The sequence below is a fragment of the Sus scrofa genome, chromosome 13 (assembly GCF_000003025.6).
Source record: "Sus scrofa isolate TJ Tabasco breed Duroc chromosome 13, Sscrofa11.1, whole genome shotgun sequence".
Taxonomy (NCBI): Eukaryota; Metazoa; Chordata; class Mammalia; order Artiodactyla; family Suidae; genus Sus; species Sus scrofa.
In genome coordinates this window covers 207,510,717-207,530,327 of record NC_010455.5, presented here as the reverse complement: position 1 = coordinate 207,530,327, position 19,611 = coordinate 207,510,717, and the positions used below count along the sequence as shown (strand labels likewise).

Genomic DNA, 19,611 nt, shown 5'->3' with positions numbered 1-19,611 from the left:
TTATTGTCACGCCCAAGGTCGTGCGCCGGGTGCACAGTGAGGCCAGACAAACTGAAATGTCGGAGTTTGGAGCAGAGAAAGGATTATTGCAGAGCCAAGCAAGGGCCTGTGCTCAGAATGCCCTGAACGTCCCTAAGGGGTTTGGCAAAGCATTGCTTGGGTCACACCCAAGAGATATGGAAGTTCCCCGCCCAGGGATCAAACCTGCGCCGCCGCAGTAACCCGAACTGCAGTGAAAGGCCAGATCCTTAGCCTGCTGCACCCCAATAGGACGCTGCAGCAAAGCGTTTGTAAAGAGCAGGTGCGGGAGGGGCGTCCCAGCTTTTGTGCTCAGCTTGCACACGGTTGGTTCTCTGGTTGACGGTGAGGTAACAGGGCAGTGTCCCCACGGGGGTCTGACAGCCTCAGGCGCCGGTGGGTCTGGGGGCCACGTGCTCTCAGTCGTCGTGTCGTTTATTTCTTCCACTTGGTGGAGCTTTTGCAGCACGCAAAAGAAGTCAGGAAACATGCCTCAGATACCATGGTCTGGGTCCTTCAGGGACGAATGAAAGATGCTGTGTCTCCGCCATGTGGCTGATTTGTTATTTAAATTTTGTTTTGGGTTTTGGCTTTTTTTGCTTTGGGGGCCACACCCATGGCATATGGAGGTTCCCAGGTTAAGGGTCCAATTGGAGCTGCAGCTGCCCGCCTGTGTCACAGCCCCAGCAACGTGGGATCCCAGCTGCGTCTGCGACCTACGCCACCGCTCACAGCACCGCCAGATCCTTAACCCACGGAGCGAGGCCAGGGATCAAACTCGAATCCTCAAGGATCCTAGTCGGGTTTGTTCCCACTGAGCCACAGTGGGAGCTCCTGTTTACATGGTAGCAGGTCTCGTGGCAACTCTGCGATTTTTGTCTCTGTGTGTTCGCATCCTTTTCATCACTAATTCTGGAGCCAGGGTTTTGTGACTCAGGGGAGACTACAGCTTTCCTAGGATCTCTCGTGCATAGGCAGAGGACACGGCAGGGCCGGGTCTGTCCCATGAAGGCCCCATAAGATACCCTTCCCCGCCCTGCCGGCGGGGAGCCCAGCGAGGAGCTAGCACGTCCTGGCGCCGCCGGAGGTGCTCAGAGCTCGCTTCTCTTTCCAGTCCTGGTTCCGCCTCTGCCATGAGGGCCACGCATGGCCTGACCCAGAGCATGCAGCACCTCGAGGGTGTGTGTGCGGTCGCCCGGGTGGTGGACACGGGCACGTGTGATGTGTGCAGCGTGTAGTGGGCACGAGTGCGTGTGTCTCACTGGCAGGAGACACATAGGTGGCGGCCTGGGGGACTCAGCGGCGTGGAGCCCGCACAGCCTGGCTCAGGCCTCCTCCCCTGCGGGCAGCACAGCCCTATGGCAGGGCAGCTGGGGACACTGACCCCGGTTGGCCCCACCCCAGCACCGAGCACCCTCCCAGATCTGCATCTCCAGGCCCTGAATCTGGGGTCGGAGGCCCCGTCACTGAGCCCCTTGCCTCCACAGGACATGCTGTGCCGGTGCTCCCCGCTGCTCCTCCTGGTGGGCCTGCTCACCCTCCGGTCCGGTGAGTGGCACCCTCAAATCCTCCTGGATGGAAGGCCCCCTACCTTGGGCAGTGCCAGCCCTGCGCCTCCACATAGGACTGATGTGGGCTCCCAGGGCCACTCCCTGGGAGCCTGGTGTCTCTGTCCTGGTCCCTACTCACCCTCCTCTTCACCACCCCGCCTGCGGGCTTGGTCATCCATTCTCACCCCCAGGACCTGCTGTCTCTGCGGGCGGTGGCGGGGGGGGGGGGGGCGGGCTGTCACACTCACCAGCCTTTTGTCCCCACCAGCCCTCTCCCAGGAGTGTGCCAAGTACAAGGTCAGCACCTGCCGGGACTGCATTGAGTCGGGACCCGGCTGTGCCTGGTGCCAGAAGCTGGTAAGAGTCGCGTCGAACAGCGCCAGCCATGCAGACGGTCCTTACGGGTGGCCCGTCCTTACGGGTGGCCCGTCCTTACGGGTGGCCGGCCCTTCCCTTCTCACCTCCTGGGCGGGACTCCCTTCTCTGCCTTGAAACTGCCGTCCCGGCCGCATCCCCAGTCCGCTTTCCAGTGGGGCAGGAGCGGCCCGGGGGCACGGTGTTGCCAGAGGGACAGACAGACAGTAGAGAGAGCCGGTCCCCAGGCAGCCTGGCAGAGGCAGACATGAGAGCGGAGCACGGGGAGGGAGGCCGGCGGGAGGAGGGTGGCTGCCCCGCGGCGCGCTCTCCGCAGGCGGGAGTGCGGAGCTCGCTGTGGGACACCTGGCTGTCTGCTGTCCTGAGTTATTTCAAGTTTTACCTGTGAGGCCCTCTGGGAGGAAAGGCAAAGGCCCCCTCCTGGGCAGGAACCCTCTCTGGGGACCCCCAGATCCTGACCTCGCTCTCCGCATGGGGATCCCCAAGATTCTGATGCCGCAGGTCTACTGGAAGCACAGATGCGCCCACACTGAATGTTTCTCAGTCATTGGAGAGCCCCCCGAGGACAAACCCCTTTGTCCCTTAACCTTTCCAGGGATTTCCTTCCCCCCCAGGCCCCCAACCCCGGCTGTGCCCACAGTGTGCAGAAGCTCCCAAGCCAGGAATCAAACCCAGGCCACAGCTGTAACCAGAGTCACAGCAGTGACAATGCCAGGTCCTTAACCTCTAGGCCACCAGGGAACTCCCCCCGGGGACTTTTCTTAAGAACCACACATTCACTTACAGATTCATCAAATTTATCAAAGACTGGAAATTTATCACTTTCATTTTATCATTTTGATGCTCAGATGGTTCCTGTTTGGCCTTCAGAGTCCCCAGGCTGGCTCTGTGTCCTGTTGGCCCCCCAGAATTATTTCTTGAGCTCTCTTACTCTCTGGGATCACCCGATGCGCCAGGCGGGTCTGCACTTCCCTGGCCCCACCAGAGGCGGGGATGAGACATTTTTCTGAAGGTTCCTGGTTCTCTTTCATGAGAAGCCTGGCTCCCTACATCCGCAATACATTTCCCCATTTTCTTAATCCTACGGTTCCCAGAAAGCGGTTGCAGAGTTCCCACACCACCGCAGAGAGGAAGTCGGGTGTGGTCCGTGTCCTCTGCTTTTAAGGGGTGCGGTCACTGTCCGGGCTTGAAAAGTCCCTCCGCAGGGCGGGTCTCTCCCTTCCCTTTCATGATCTTATCATACTCATTTCAAATACACTTAGGTCCACTTGTTCCCACGGGGATTCCATTTTAAAGCTTTCTTCCTTCTCTGCTCCTGTGGAGCTTTTATTTGTCCGGTGCTTCAAGCATTCATTGGGTTCCAAACGCGAAGACAGTAGAGAGACGGCTCAGGAGGCCCCGCCCCCTGCGTCCCGCCGGCCCCGCCTTGCTTGCCCCGCCCCCTCTGCTGGCCCCGCCCCTGCTCCCAGCGGCCTTCTGCCCGCCTGGTTCTTCTCCTTTCATGGAAGAAGCCCAGCTGCACCCCCGCGTCCCCTTCTCTCTCCCTGATTGTCCAAATCCAGAGGCCTTTGGGGGGGGGGAGTAGGGGGGAGTGGTCAGGAGATAAGCGCCCCGGACCCAGGACCCTCACCCTCCCCTCAGGCCTGCCCCCTTCTGAACCGCTTGGCCCAGGGCCCTGACCTGTGATCAAGGTCCCCTGGGGCTGCCACCTGCGCCGAGGGGGACACAGGAGTCCCCTTGGGAGAGATCCGCTCCTGCGATGAAGGAGCTGCTGAGAAGCGGGCCAGATGCTCGCTGGGCCTGCAGGGTCCCCGTGGGTCAGCCTGGGGCTGGAGACCTTGGTTCCGGAGTCCATGCTGCTGCTGGAGGCAGTGGGGGACATCTGCCTGCAAGCTCAGAGCCAGGTCCCTGGCCGCCCACCCCCACAGTCCCCGCCCCCACAGGGACCTCTGCCTGAGTCCAGCGCAGGTGAGGAAGGGCAGTGTGGCCCCCGTGTTCCTCTGCCCTGCCCCTGACTCCTGCTTCCCCCTAGAACTTCTCTGGGCAAGGGGAGCCCGACTCCGTCCGCTGTGACACGCGGGAGCAGCTGCTTGCAAAGGGCTGTGTCGCGGATGACATCGTGGATCCCAGGAGCCTGGCCGAGACCCAGGAGGACCAGGCAGGGGGCCAGAAGCAGCTGTCCCCACAGAAAGTGACACTCTACCTGAGACCAGGTAGGCTTGGCCTTGGCTGGGGCCAGCAAGGCCCCGATGGTGCGTGTACCTGGGTGTCCAGGTCAGACAGCAAGGCGGGCTGTGTGGAACCCTGGGACTGCTGGGAACCAAAGTCTGGGCTCTCCTCTCTGGCCCCGGGAGGGGGCCCCCAGGACCCCCTGTCTTTCAGCCCTGAGTTCTATGTCCTGTTTACAAGGGAGAACAACCATCTGGGAAACACTCGTCTATCTCACTCTCAGAAGGCCAGGTACTCTTGACAGTGTAAAGGCTCTGAGAAGTCCTGTAGCCAAGGCATAGGAGAAGCCACTTAAATCAGGAGTGTCCACACTGACCTGACCACAAACCCAGCTGCAGGACCCAGATCCCTGTTAGTGCTGAGACACACTCTTCAGGAAGGCAGCAGGATGGAGCAGCAGGGGGTAAGGGGTGGGCATGGGCAGGGCTAGGGCGGCCACACGCTGACACAGTCCCAAGAAGGGCCGCCCAGTGGGGAGCTGATGCTGAAAGTGGGCCGGGCACAGGGGACTCGATTTGGACGCTTCCTCACTCCCTCCGCTCGTCTCTGTGGAGTACCTGCTGTGTGCCAGGCAGCACCCTGGGAGCTGGGACACAGGCTGTTGGTTTTGAGACACCGACAAGCAATTACACGCACAGGTTGCGATGAAGGCCGCGCGGAGGTCTTCTCCTGCGCCCAGTTGGTTAACCCTCCAGTGTCGCCACTGCAGTGGCTCGGGTGGCCACTGTGGCGTGGGTTGGATCCCTGGCCAGGGACTTTCTGCTTGCTGTGGGCACAACCGAAAAAAAAAAGGGGGGGCAACAAAGAGCAGAGCTGAGGGGCTGTGGCTGAGGACGGGGTGTCCCCAGGACGGCATGGGACTCCTTTCTGGGACGGGAGGATTTGCTCGATGGCTGGTGGCACGGAAGGCCTTGCCGGGGCGATCCGGGGAGATCCAGCAGATCTGAACTTCCTCGATGCCGGGTAAACAAGGTGCCTTCTCAGCATCCAGACGGGCCACGCGGTCTCCTACAAAGAAAGCGCTCTTTGTCTGCACGCGCCATCCGCGTGGGTGCCCTGCGTCGGCCGCAGGCCTCGGGGGTGGGCCGTCACTGGGTTCCGAAGCCTGCAGGGGCGTCCACGCTCGAGACGCCCGGGTCCTCACTCTCTGGGGACCCCGCAGGTCAGGCGGCCACGTTCAACGTGACCTTCCGGCGCGCCAAGGGCTACCCCATCGACCTGTACTACCTGATGGACCTGTCCTACTCCATGCTCGACGACCTCATCAACGTGAAGAAGCTGGGGGGCGACCTGCTCAGGGCTCTCAACGAGATCACCGAGTCTGGCCGCATCGGTGAGGCCGCCCGCTCCGACCCGCCCGAGCCCTGGGCCAGCCCACTGCCCACCCGCCCCGGCCCCCGCGCCCCCCCACCCCACCCCCCAGGCCCAGGGCAACACCCGGGCACGCCCCCGCCCCGCCAAGGCCAGGAGGCCGAGGCTCACGCCCCCCCCGCCCCCAGGCTTTGGGTCTTTCGTGGACAAGACGGTGCTTCCCTTCGTCAACACGCACCCCGAGAAGCTGCGGAACCCCTGCCCCAACAAAGAGAAGGAATGCCAGGCCCCGTTCGCCTTCCGGCACGTGCTCAAGCTCACGGACAACTCCAACCAGTTCCAGACGGAGGTCGGCAAGCAGCTGATCTCGGGGAACCTGGACGCCCCCGAGGGCGGGCTGGATGCCATGATGCAGGTGGCCGCGTGCCCGGTGAGGCCCCGCCGTCCTTGACGTCTCCAGACCGGGGGTGCAGGGCGGGGGGGGCTCCGTCCTGACACCCACAGATCCCACGATTAGCTTGCGACCCCATGCAAATCTTTGGAAACTAAAATATAAGCGAAGGACCCTGTAAGGCAAGGGCGCTGAACGGCCTGATGCGGGCAGTTCCTGCGGCAGAAGCACCCCAACTTTCAGCGCCCCTCAAGGAAGAGGGGGTGTCCTGCCAGCCCCGCCCACAGTTATAAGGCTTAAGTGGCCGTGCATCCCACTGACCCCTCACCCTGCAGGGCCTTTTGGCGCTGTGCTTGTGATGTACTGTCCCACCGCCCAGCCGGCGCCCAGCCAGCAGTCCTTCTACCTTGGGCGGCTGGAATCTGGGCCGCACATGGCACCTTGAGTCGAACAGCTGGGCCCTGCCTCTGGTCCTCTGCTCCCCGGAAGACGCAGGAGTGGGGGGCACACAGCCCAGGCCGCCACCCCGAGCTCTGCCTCAGCCCCCCCAGCTGCGGGACCCCGGGAAACCCAGGCCGCTCACCCCCGCAGGAGGAGATCGGCTGGCGCAACGTCACCAGGCTGCTGGTGTTCGCCACGGACGATGGCTTCCACTTTGCGGGCGACGGGAAGCTGGGCGCCATCCTGACCCCCAACGACGGCCGCTGCCACCTGGAAGACAACTTATACAAAAGCAGCAATGAATTCGTGAGTGCCGCGCCCGCTGGAGGCAGCCGGCAAAGGGATGCGGGAGGGGCCCTCGCCCCGGGGGGGCACTTTAATGGCACAGAGGGGTCAGAAATCTCTCCTCTGGGGGTGCCCCAGCCACTGTGAAATGATGCCTGGCACCCTGGCATCGTGAACCCCAGGCCCAGCAGAGGACTTTAGAGACAGGGCCCTAGGGGTCCCTCCACCAGCAGCCTGCAGGCTCAGGGCGATACTGGTGGACAGTCTCAGGGGCCCCGGGACAGGGACAGGAAAAATGTGACCTCCGAGTCCCAGGAGCCTCTGCCTGAAATTGCACGAGTCCCTGCGTTGTGAAAATAGGCACCCCCCATGCGGGGAGGTGGGTGAGGGCGGGGCGGTGTCCAAGGTTCCGGCCAGGAGAATATAGAGGCATTTTCCCAGAGCCCCACAGAGCGGACACCCCAAAACGCTGTTCCCTCTCCTGTCCACTTTGAGTGTCTGCCCCTGGATGGCTGTCTTTCTCTCCATTTCTCTCTCCCTTCCTTTCTTTCTCTCTCTTTCTTTTTTTTTTTTTTTTTTTTTTTTTTTTGATCTTTTTTGGCATTTCTTGGGCCACTCCCATGGCATATGGAGGTTCCCAGGCTAGGGGTCGAATTGGAGCTGTAGCCATGGGCCTACACCACAGCCACAGCAACACAGCAACGCGGGATCTGAGCCGGGTCTGCAACCCACACCACAGCTCATGGCAACGCCGGATCCTCAACCCACTGAGCAAGGGCAGGGACCGAACCCGCAACCTCACGGTTCCTAGTCGGATTCGTTAACCACTGCGCCACGACAGGAACTCCACTCTCTCTCTTTCTTCCTTTCCTTTTCTTTTCTGGCCGCGCCATGACATATGGACTTCCCAGGCCAGTGATCAGATCTGAGCAGTGCTGTGACCTAAGCTGCCGCTGCGCCAACCCCCAATCCTCAACCCACCGTGCCGGCTGGGAATCAGCCCCGCGCCCAGCACGGCCAAGATGCCATGGATCCCGTTGGCCACAGCAGGAGCTCCTGGATTTCTTTTTTGGTGCATTGATCAAGAAGCACGTGGGACTTTTTCCTGTTTTCTGGAGTGTATTTCAGCACCTCGGTTCTCCTTCTAATGCCATTGTCTTCCGCGTTTGCACACGTCACTGGGAACGGCCCCGCACAGCATGAGCCCGGGCTGAGCCTCTGTGCCCTAGGCAGTCATTTCTGCCAGCGGGAGGGCACGAGCGGCCTGGATGGTTTGTCCTCAGCCTCAGGACTGCGTCTGACTGGGCTCCCCTATCTAGGACTACCCATCAGTGGGACAGCTGGCACACAAACTGGCCGAGAGCAACATCCAGCCCATCTTTGCCGTGACCAAGAAAATGGTGAAAACGTATGAGGTAGGTGGAGGTGAGCGACCCGGCGGCAGGAGGCGCTAGAGCTGAGTGATGACGACACCCAGGGGAACCACGGCTTGAGTTCTGTGTCCACGCTAGACGCTCAGGCCATGGCCACACAGGCAGCCACGGGTCTCGGGGAGTGGGTGCTGTCTCGGGGGAGCGGAGGCCTCTTTAGGCCGCGTGACACGGACCAGTCCCTGAAGGTCAGTCATCAGGGATTTTGCTCCAACACCGCAAACCCTTGGGGTCAGCAGCCCTCGTTCTCGGCATCGGGGCAGGTTCCTTGTTTTGTGTCTACATATGTGTGCCCATAAGCGTTGCTCACACAGTGTAAGGTGCACACGGGAGCATTCTGGAACCTCCAGCACACAGCTCCGGGTTGAGAGGCTGTGCACCCCAAAACCGCGGTGACCCCATGTCCTCCCCAGCCTCAGGAGCCCTGGGTCCAGCCTGGCTTTACTGAATTGCTCTTCTTACCATTGAAACCCTGGCGGGGATTTTCTTTCCTCCCGGAGTCTTTGTCTTGTCCTCCTCGCTCTCAGGAACTTCAGGCGTGGGGTGGGGAGGCTGTTTTACCCGCTGTGTTTTGTGTTTCCGTTTGCGGGGCTCGCCGTGGGCGGCCTCTCTGGCTGCGCTGGGCAGGGGGGAGCCTCCGGCCCCCCTCCTTCGCAAAGTTCCGTTCCACTTCCTGCTGCGTCCTGCGGCCTGCCTGTGAGGCGAGGGGCACTGGCGGGGGCGGACTGTGGGACCAGCAGCTTTCCGGGCCCCGGATCAGGGACAGGACGCGGAGGACACCAAGGGAGAGGGGCAGGTGTCTAGGAGACCCCTGAGGATGACGGATGGTGGGAGCTGGCCAAGCCACAGGGTCCATGCGGGGCTGATGACTAATGCCACTGAGAGACCACTCGCACCCCACCCCAGAGGGCCGGCAGGCCAGGATCCGCAGCCGCTGTGCCCCTAACCTTCCTTTGGACCTGACGGTCTCTCCTCACTGGTGGTAGCGGGCCCCGGGCATTTGCTCTAAGAGCAGGAGTCCTGTTCCAGACAGGAGACAGGGACTCAGACCCCAGACCCTGCTCCCTGACCCCTGAGAGCAAGGGAGACGCACCAGGGTCCCTGGCCCTCTGAGCCTTAGCTTCCTGACCCCCGCTCCCGGGGCTCCTGGGGGAGGGGGTCGAGGAGACCCTAGTCTGTATGCCTGTGTCCTTGGCATGTGTTTCTGCACTGTGGGGAGGGCAGGTGCCCAGGAAAGTGTGGGCGAGCTGGGCTTCCTGAGCCACGTTGGGGTCCTCAGGCTGGGGTGGAGGGGAGACGGCGGCCAAGGCCAGGGGCGGCCAGGTGTGACGGTCCTTGTGAGCTTTGTGGCGGGGACTGGGCTCCATTCTGGGGCACCCAGCAGGGCCTCGGGACAGGGACGCTGCCCAACCCTTGGTTCCGCAAGACAAAGTCGTGGTGCAACCTCTCGTGAAGGAGGGCGCCACCTTGAGCTGAGCTGGGGTGGGGGGGGCACCTCGACCCCTGGGGGCTGGGCCCAGGCTGGCCTGCATGACAGAGTGTCCGGCCTGCCCACGCCCAGAGGTGCCGCCGGACCAGCTGGCCCCCAGCCTGCCGGAGCCAAGGGTCACACTGCCGTTGAACGCGTCACTAGTAAAATTCAGTTACATCGCCTCGCCCACACACTCAGAAGGCATCGCTTCCCGACTGTAGGCCCCGCTTGAGACCACCTACCCCTGGGGTGTCTGTGCCACTCACAGCGGCGTGGTGGGGTCTTGCCAGCTCTGCCCTCAGGGATGTCACCAGCTTGAAATCAGCGGGGGTGGCAGGGATTTCTGCCTAGCAGATCAGCAGCCGCTGGGGTCCTGGGCTTTTCTCTTCCTGGGAGCCAGTCGTGAAATGCTGGCCACTCGCCACATGCTGTTGTGACGAAATACAATAGGTCGGAGCTCTCTGGGCTGCTCCTCAGGCAGGAAGGGAGCCCTCTGGGCTGTTACGGAACTGACTGGATGCGGAGGCTCCCTTGGCACCGGGGTTCTGGCCGCGACCGCCTGTCTTCTCCCCTGGCAGAAGCTCACAGACATCATCCCCAAGTCCGCCGTCGGGGAGCTGTCGGAGGATTCCAGCAACGTGGTCCAGCTCATTAAGAACGCCTACAATGTGAGTTCCCCCCGCTTCCCAGGGCGCTCGGCTGGGGGGCCCGGCAGTAAGCTAAGCCCCCCCCCCCCGCCCGCCCGCCAGCAGGTCCACAAGGGTGGTCGGCAGAGGAGAGCCCCTGCCTTTTACGGGCCACGTTCAGGCTTCCCAGACGAACTCACCCTGGCACTGCTCCCAGGCATGGAAGGTGCCCCACCAGGCCCTCCCGTGCCCTGCCTGGACCCCAGGCACCAGGCCCTCCTCCAGCTGGCGGTCCTGCTGGCATCATCAGCATGGCTTTGCTGGAGGTGCCTGATAAGGGCTGTGCTCATGATCTGCCAGCAGGGCCTCTGGCCCCGTTGAGGAAGCTCTGTATGCTGCTCAGACCCTGTTGGAGCCCTGAACCCCCGAGCTCCAGCTGCTGCCTCTGGGGGTTCTGCCTTCTTCAGTGGCTGTCACCTCTCTATCTCTGTCTCTGTCTCCATCCCTCTCATTCACGTAAACAGCTTTCCCAGCCCCACCCCGAGCCAGGCGCTCAGGCTTCAGTGCCGAGTGGACGGTCAAGCCCCCATTCTCCAGGGGCTGTCCCCTGTCTCCATGTCCGTCCCCTCTAAGGCCTGTCTTGGGGGGCGTGGGGCACAGGACCTGGCCCCTGCCCAGCTCTCGGGGTGTAGTGGGCGGAGGGAGGGATGAGGGGCGCAAGCTGTGGACCCGGAGAGGCCGGGACAGCGGGACCATCCCAGTGGTGCTGCTCTTTGCCCACAGAAACTGTCCTCCAGAGTGTTTTTGGATCACAACGCCCTCCCTGACACCCTGAAGGTCACGTACGACTCCTTCTGCAGCAACGGGGTGTCGCAGGTGAACCAGCCCAGAGGGGACTGCGACGGCGTCCAGATCAACGTCCCGGTGAGGCTCCCCTCCCCGCCCCAGCCTCTGGAAGGGGCCCCCAGGGGACAGCGAGGAGGGGACACCAGCAAGGGATGGGCCGGGTTCTCCCGGGTCCAGTTCCCTCCCTTTGAAAGCCCCCTGAGTAGGCCAAAAGCTATTTGGGACCTGGTATGGACCAGCCACTGCCAGGGTGGCAGCGCCCCCTGGGGGCAGACGCTGGGCACAGCACCGCCCGCCTGAGAAGGGCCCTCCTGCCACCCTGGGCATCTGCTTTGGTTTGATTCTCCAATTTTTTGTGTTTCTGTTTTGTTTTTTGACAAAGACATTAAATCAGGGGCCGCACAGGGGGGTAGAAACAGGCACCTAGTTATTTCCCTAATGTTTTAAATTCGTCACGCCCGGCATGATTAAACTTTTCCTTTTGCCAGCTGGGAATTAATATTCAGCAAAATGCCTGCATTCGTTGCATTTCTAAATGACACTGGGATTCTCTCAAATATGTGAATGCCGCGTGCGACCTCTTCCTGAAACATCTCCTCTCGCCCTGGGGGATCCGCGGGAATTTCCTCCGTCTCTGATTGGCTGACTGCTTCCCTAATGCTCCTGCTCTGTCCTGATGTCCAGGGGGAAGTTCACGTAAACTGACTTACAGTGAGGCTTGCTTTGGACAAGCAGGCGCTCGTGCTGGCTTCTGCTCTGGGGGTGCAGTGTGCGTGGCGGGGACTCTGCCCTGTCCCATTCAGTTTCCCTTGGGCATTCAGGGTCAGAATACAACCCTGCAGGCAAAACCTAGGACTTCCTGTGGGATTCTGGCATCTCAGCCTACTGGGCTTCAGGACAAAATATGTGGGAAAATATATATCCTTTATAAAGTCACTTTGAAACCCCTTCTAAGGGATGTGTGATTAAAAGTATTCTAAAGACCCCCGAAGCCACGTCTAAGCCACCAGGGGATGATGGGTACAGGAGCTGGGGCGGGGTGGGGCAGTGGTGGGGGGGAGCTTGTTCCAGCGCCTCAGACTCTGAGTTTCCAAGTTTCTTCCTCGCCTCCCTCATCTCTGCTCCCAAATCCTGGAGCCACGCGGAGCGGCCAGGCCTTTGTCCTCCTCCACCCCAGGACACGCCCTCCTCCCCCGCCCAGCGGCGTCGGTAGCCCCGCCTAGGAGCCCAGGATGCTGCCCCTCACCCTGCCAGGCCGTGCCCTTGACCAGGCTGCCCAGGAAGGAGATCCGAGCAGAGTCGTGACCGCAGTGCCTGGTGCTCACCTGCGCCCCGTGTCCCCGCACAGATCACCTTCCAGGTGAAGGTCACCGCCTCCGAGTGCATCCAGGAGCAGTCGTTCGTCATCCGGGCGCTGGGCTTCACCGACACGGTGACCGTGCGGGTGCTCCCCCAGTGTGAGTGCCGCTGCGGGGACAGCAGCAAGGAGCGCAGCCTCTGCGGCAACAAGGGCTCCATGGAGTGCGGGGTCTGCAGGTGAGGCCCGGAGGCCCCGCCCTCGGCGCCGGCGCCGGCAGCAGGACGGGCGGTGACGGCGCATCCCGCTGCAGGTGCGATGCCGGCTACATCGGGAAGCACTGCGAGTGCCAGACGCAGGGCCGGAGCAGCCAGGAGCTGGAAGGAAGCTGCCGCAAGGACAACAGCTCCATCATCTGCTCGGGGCTGGGCGACTGCATCTGCGGGCAGTGCGTGTGCCACACGAGCGACGTGCCCAACAAGAAGATTTACGGCCAGTTCTGCGAGTGTGACAACATGAACTGCGAGCGCTTCGATGGCCAAGTCTGCGGGGGCGAGAGTGAGCACTGGGAACAGGCCACAGGCAGAGGCTCAGAGCGCGGGGCCGAGGCCGGGGCGGGCGGGCAGGAGTGGCGGGATGCGTGCTGAGTGCCCTGGGCCCTGTCTTCCAGAGCGGGGCCTCTGCTTCTGCGGCACCTGCAGGTGCCAAGAAGGCTTCGAGGGCTCGGCGTGCCAGTGCCTCAAGTCCACGCAGGGCTGCCTCAACCTGCAGGGCGTCGAGTGCAGCGGCCGCGGCCGGTGCCGCTGCAACGTGTGCCAGTGTGACTTTGGCTACCAGCCGCCCCTGTGCACCGACTGCCCCAGCTGCCAGGTGCCCTGCGCCCGCTACGCGTGAGTGTCCCACCGCCCCGCCGGCCTCGCGCCACCGCGACCCGGGGAGAACCGCTGCAGGGCCAGGCGCGGGGCGCGGGGCGCGGGCGGGCGGTTCCCCCCCCCCCCCGCCCCGACCCCCCGACCGGCCTGCACAGGCCTGCAGCTCCGGGTGGCCCGGGGCCGCGAGGTGTCAGAGGCCACGGCCCCGCCCCCTGCTCCCCGCCCAGGCGGCAGCCGCGCGCCCCCCGGCCGGCCTTCGCGCCCCCGCGCCCCCGGGCCTGCACCCCTCGGGCCCGCGCTCACCCCTCCGCTCCCCTGCAGCAAATGCGCCGAGTGCCTGAAGTTCGACACCGGCCCCTTCGCCAAAAACTGCAGCGCGGAGTGCGGGACCACCAAGCTGCTGCCCAGCCGGATGTCGGGCCGCAAGTGCAATGAGCGGGACTCCGAGGGCTGCTGGATGACCTACTTCCTGGTGCAGCGCGACGGCCGGGACAACTACGACCTGCACGTGGAGGAGACGCGCGGTGAGCTGGGGCGGGCCGGGCGGGCTCAGCACCGGGTCCTCCGGCGGGCTCAGCACCGGGTCTTCGCCGCGTTCCCGCCGCTGCTCGGGGCACCCACTGCCCTTGGGGCCGCTACTGCCTGCAGGGGTGCTGCCAGAGACAGACCCTGTCCTCATAGGTTCCGGTGACAGGGGGTGGGGGACATGCGGGTTGGTTCCGAGTGGCAAAGACGCTGGCGGAGCGTGTCCCCGAGGTCAGAGGTCAGAAGGCCCCTCCAAGACCAGGGGCTGAGAGGGTGGGAGCTGCCAGCCGTTTCCTGGGGCCCCAGGAGTCCCCCGCTAGAGGCCTCAGGTCCCTTTCCAGATGTACCAGGAGGCTGCCCGCAGCTTTCAGAGTTGCCAGCTGTGCTCTCACTAGCCGGGGGCAGACCTGTGAAGGGCCACTGCCCCATCCAGGCGCCAAGCAGGGCTGGGTTGGTGTCCTGAGGGTGGCATGGACAGAGCCTGCCCTTGGAAGCAAATCTCGGCAGGATTTGGAGGGATGGGGACAGGTGGTGGTGGAGGGTAGGTCAGTTTTGTGGAGGTACATTGGGTGACAATGACAAGGACACTTGGACTTGGGGTCCAGAGCCAAGAGAAGGTGGGTTTAAGCAGCAGCACCTGGAGAAGTGTGAACCCACCACTCTCAGCACCTGCCCCTCCCCCTTCCCAGCTCAAGGGGGCTGAGGGGACAGGACTTCGAGGCCAGCCTCTCGGGCGACAGCACCAAATGTGAGACAGCAGCCTACCCAGCAGTCCTTGTGGGACTGGGACCTGCTCCCAGCTCCCCCCACCCACTGCGGGACCCCCAGGAAGGCGCTTTGCATGGCCCCAGGGCTGCAGAGCCCAGCCTGCCAGGGCGGATGCATCTCCACAGGGTTTTCAACAGCAGATTTGGGGTCGGGTCTAGTTTTGCGCAGACGTGGCTGCGCCACTCAGCCTCTGTGAGGACTGCGAGGCTCCTGGAAGGGCCCGGGTGACGGAGGGTGCGCTGGCGCTTGACTTGCTGAGCGTCTGTTTCCTCTCCAGTGGAGTGGAGCCAGCTTCAGCCTCCACAGAGCCAGGGCCTCTGCCAGGGGCCGAGGCGGGGCGTTATGCCCTCCAGAGCCCCCAAGCTCAGAAGGAGGCTGGGTACGGCCCCTCAGGGACTGGGACTCCACCCCCCTCAACCCCAAGGCTGCAGCCGTTGGCTTCCTGGGGACTGGCTTTACAAGAGAGCCCAGACCCTAAACTGTGACCCCAAATGTCTTCGGTTCCAGGGACCAGGTCACTGGCTGTCCAGGCGGGAGGCTGGTGTCTGGCCCTGGTTACTGGCATTGTGGGCCCCCCTTTCTTTCTCCGTAACAAGGGGCTTCCACGTTTCATTTGGAGCCACAGGGCCTGCACGCTCCCTGCCTGGGGGCCCGGCCGGGCTGGTTTGCTCACCTACCTGTCCCCAAGGCTGTGCGGGGGACAGGCCGGGGCACAGGGGCCTGTGAGTCCGGAGGGCCTGACACCCCTGTGCGCCTCCTTGCCTAGAGTGTGTGAAAGGCCCCAACATCGCCGCCATCGTGGGGGGCACCGTGGGGGGAGTCGTGCTCGTGGGCATCTTCCTGCTGGCCATCTGGAAGGTCCTGACCCACCTGAGTGACCTCAGGGAGTACAAGCGCTTCGAGAAGGAGAAGCTCAAGTCCCAGTGGAACAACGTGAGTGGTCCCAGGCCCCTGCGAGGGTGCCCACCCCCTGCCCCGAGCCGTCGGCGTCTGCTGGGGGCTGCGCGCTTGCCCCGGGGCCAGCTCCTCCCTCCTGCGCTGACGCATCATGTTTGCTTTTCTCACAGGATAACCCCCTTTTCAAGAGCGCCACCACGACAGTTATGAACCCCAAGTTTGCTGAGCGCTAGGGGTGCTTGGTGAAGACAAGGCCTTCTGCTCCGCCCAGACGGGGCCGCCTCCCCTCCAGCAGGCTGACCGTGACCCTGCCTGGCGGACCCAGCTGACGCCCCCCCACCCCGACCCCCTCAACATCAGCTGAAAACCTGCTCTTTTCCCTGCGCCCCAAATGACGGATCTGTTCAGATGCTTCAATGGACTCATCGGAAGGGACAATCTCCCGCTTCTGAGAGGTGTGACTTCTGGTAGCCACTTGAAAAAGGACTCGCTTGTGTCTCGTAAGGTCAGACACCTGTCTTCCTTTGTAAAAATTAGCACAGCAGTCAGATGGATGGAGATTCCGATTTATTTATATGTGAACTTATAGGGAATAGAATTGCATTCCTGTGATTATGCTGTTTCCAATCATGTGCACGGAAAAAAATCGAATAAATCTGCAGAGGCTCGCTGGGGGCTGGGCTCTGCGCCCCATCTCAGCTGTGCCCACACTCCCCGGGTCCTGCCGACTTTGTGCCCTGGAGCCAGTTTCTCTTTCCTCCTTCCTCACGTGGTGGCCGTGAGAGCCTGGCCCCTATCTTCCCTGGTCCCTGGCCCTCACCTTAGGCAGCTTTCAGAGGACCGGGCAGGAGGCAAGGGGCGGGGGGCAGCCTCACTGAAGGGGGTCCTGCTGAGGAACCTGAACACGGCCGAGGCAAGAAAGAGGCGCCGGTGTCTGTCACCCTCGCAGACACTACACGGGCTCCGCTGTGCCGAGCCAGGAGTGCGGTGTCCACCGCGCGAGCAGGCAGTGTGGCAAGGCTCTCAGGCCCCCACCGTCCTGTCCTCACCATTCCCGCCCTGTTCACCTTGCCTTCCTGCCCTATTCCTAAAAAGTGGATTTGAAACAGAATGGCCAAAGCTTAACCCTTCCCCTTATTAATGGTTCCATGTCCTTCTGTGCCCAGGAGGAGACTCAGGCTTTATTTCCACATTAAGATCCAGCAGAACAAAATGAAATCGCTTTCAGGCAGTGTTGGGCCATCCCATCTCCCCACCTGGTGAATCTGGGTGGCTCTGCCCCTTCCTGACGTTTTTTGTTTGTTTGTTTGTTTTCTTTTTATAACTGCACCCGTGGCATATGGAGGTTCCCAGGCTAGGGGTCTAATCGGAGCTGCAGCTGCTGGCCTGCACCACAGCCACAGCAAGGCAGGATCAGAGCCACATCTGTAACCTACAGCACAGCTCACAGCAACGCCAGATCCTTAACCCACTGAGTGTGGCCAAGGATTGAACTGGCAACCTCTTGGTTCCTAGTGGGATTCCTTTCCGCTGTGCCAGGACGGGAACACCCCTTCCCAACCTTTGACCCTTCCCGCCAAGAACCTCCAGCAGACAAGCCTCTCCTCACACGTGATCTGCTCACCAAAGGTCCCCCTGCAGCCGCCTTCCCCCAACGATGTCACACAGGCACTTCTGGCACCTTCGTCTGAGGTCCCCGGGTGCAGTCCCTCCCCTGCCCGTGCCTCTCCCGCACATCCGCGTCCACACAGACACCCGTGGCGATTGTGTTCCCCACTCCTACAACCCAGTGCGGTTCTCCGGCGACACCCTGTGCCCCTCGGACCCCAGACGCCCAGCCGGAGTGCGGGGCCGCCCCACCCCGAGCCACAGCCTCCCTCCTGCTCTCCTTCCCTTCCTGTTTTAAAGTCAGCTTTTGAGACTTAGCATCATCAAAACCTTTGTCACTTAAGCAACTCCAGGGGTGCTTGTTTCTAGGCTCCGAGTGCATTTTCCATGAGTGGGTTTGTTTTATCCTTTTTTAATAAAGTCTGCATCGTGTACCATCATGCACTTTGGCAGTTTCTTCTGCCCCAGGTCCGTCCCAGGCCCCACCCACCTGGGGGTGAACAAGGATGCTGCTAAGGCCACGGGTCGGGTCGGGGGCCCTGCCCCTCCCCCAGCCTCCCGCAGGAGTGTGTGTGGCGGGGTAAGTGCTGCTTGCAGGGGAGTTGCGCTGTGAACAAATCTGAGCTGTAACACGGCAGGCCCCCAGCCCAGATCCGGAATTCAGGGCTGGGCCCCCAGCCAGGCAGGTTTCCACCCGAAGCAGCAGATGGCCCAGGCGAGGTAGGCCCAGGGACCAACTACCCAGGATGGCCTGGGACGTCCTGGTTTGAACCCTCGAAGTCCCTGCCATCTAGGCAAACCCAAACGGTGGCCCCTCGGGCGTGTGCATTTTCCCCACAGCAATTAGGTCGGTTCTCTGAGGACGCTAACCAGGTGCCCCACGAAGGTAACTCCGTTCTGCCACCATCTGCCTGGCGGTCTCACAGGTGAACAAGGGATCGGTCTCATGAGACCGCCTGGCCCCTTGTCCCCAACAGGCACCAGTCACAAGCTCAGGTTGTCATGTCACGTGTGCTTCTAGTGGATATAGATCAGAGATTTGATGAATTTTTTCCTTTTTTTTTTTTTTTTTGTCTTTTTGCCTTTTCTAGGGCCGCTCATGCAGTACGTGTGGAGGGTCCCAGGCTAGGGGTCTAATCAGAGCTGTAGCCACTGGCCGACGCCAGAGCCACAGCAACTCGGGGTCCAAGCCGCCTCTGCGACCTATACCACAGCTCACGGCAACACCGGACCCTTAACCCACTGAGCGAGGCCAGGGATCAAACCCGCAACCTCATGGTTCCTAGTCAGATTCGTTAACCACTGCGCCACGACGGGCACTCCGAATTTTTTCCTTTTTCTTCTTTCTCTTCTTTAGCTGTGCCCATGGCATGCAGAAGTTCCCAGGCCAGGGATCAAACCCGTGCCACAGCAGTGACCTAAGCCACTACAGCGACCGTACCAGACCCTTAACCTGCTGAGCCACCAGGGAACTCCAGAGAGTGGATTAATTTGCTAGAGTGGCTCACAGAACTGGACAACCGTTTACTCACTAGATTATGGGTTTATTTTTGTAATAAATGAATACCCTGACAAAGGGGTGCCCGGGGCAGGGTATGGGGGGGCGCAGGTCTTTTGTGTCCCAGAGCTCACTTGCCCAGCCCTGGAAGCCCCCTGAATCCCATCCTCCTGGGTTTCTACAGAGGTTCCCTGATGCCAGCAGGATGGGTTATATCACTCCAGCCATCTCCCCTCTCTGGAGGTGGGGATGGGGGGGCTGAACGTTTCCCTGGCAACCAGCCCCCATGCACAGCTGCTTTCCAAACATCACCCCCAGAGCAAACTCAGATGTGGTCCAAAGGGGATTGTGATGGACGACAAGACACACTGACCACTCGCCACTCCGGAACTGCCAAGGGTTTCTGGCGCTCTGCGCCTTCGGTGGCTGAGGACCCAAATGTGTGTCTTAGGAGGTCACAGCATCACACCTGCAAACGGGCCCCTGCGGGAGGGCATCTGGCCTTGGGTCCCCTACTACTCTGAATTCTAACTGTGCGAGGGTCTCTTACTGTTTGGGACCTGGGACCCTCACCGGGGCAGGTGGGGACTAGAAGAGCTGACGCCCCCGCTGCCAGCCCTTCCCGGGAGCATCTCGCCCACCAAGTTTGGACATCGTCACTGGGCGTGTCTGGGTGTGTGTGTGTGTGTGTGTGTGTGTGTGTGTGTGTGTGTGTGTGTGGTATGCACATGCGTGCTGGCGTGGCTGCTTTGAATTGGGCCTCAGGTGATGTCAGCAGGATTAAGACCCGCTGGCCCAGAGCAGCCACGCTTCTCAGAGGCTGGTTCGGGTGCAAGCTCGGCTTCACTAGCATATGCAAGGTGTGAGCGCTGGGCCTGGCCGCAGGCCTGCTGAGTGAGAGGCTCTGGGGCAGCCCAGGGTTTCCCAGTGGTGTTCTGGCCAGTCCTCCAGGTGATTCTGCTACAGCGTCTAGTTGGAGGACCCGCGGCGAAGCAAGGGGATGGGGGTCGAATCGTGCCATAAGGGGCTCGGCGGGCGGGGCTGCAGGTGCTGTGCATGCTGGGGGCCGTGCCCCCTCAGGAGGAGGCAGGGGGAGCCTCCCTGGATGCAGGGAGAAACCAGATCCCAACGCAGCCTACCTTGCGTGCTCTGGGGCAGGCGGGGCTGGCTGGT

The 19,611-nt window shown here is 62.0% G+C and overlaps 1 protein-coding gene across 1 annotated transcript in view; it reads left to right on the top strand.

Moving 5' to 3' along the window:
• The window catches only part of ITGB2 (integrin subunit beta 2), a 29,828-nt gene extending 13,781 nt beyond the window's left edge, over window positions 1-16,047 (top strand). The window contains 15 exon segments of the mRNA NM_213908.1: window positions 1,506-1,566; window positions 1,837-1,925; window positions 3,976-4,156; window positions 5,335-5,505; window positions 5,672-5,913; window positions 6,466-6,621; window positions 7,920-8,015; window positions 10,080-10,169; window positions 10,911-11,051; window positions 12,322-12,509; window positions 12,584-12,828; window positions 12,941-13,160; window positions 13,464-13,666; window positions 15,202-15,368; window positions 15,503-16,047. Of these exon segments, the coding sequence (NP_999073.1) occupies window positions 1,509-1,566; window positions 1,837-1,925; window positions 3,976-4,156; window positions 5,335-5,505; window positions 5,672-5,913; window positions 6,466-6,621; window positions 7,920-8,015; window positions 10,080-10,169; window positions 10,911-11,051; window positions 12,322-12,509; window positions 12,584-12,828; window positions 12,941-13,160; window positions 13,464-13,666; window positions 15,202-15,368; window positions 15,503-15,565 (2,310 nt within the window). The 5' untranslated portion in view covers window positions 1,506-1,508 and the 3' untranslated portion in view covers window positions 15,566-16,047.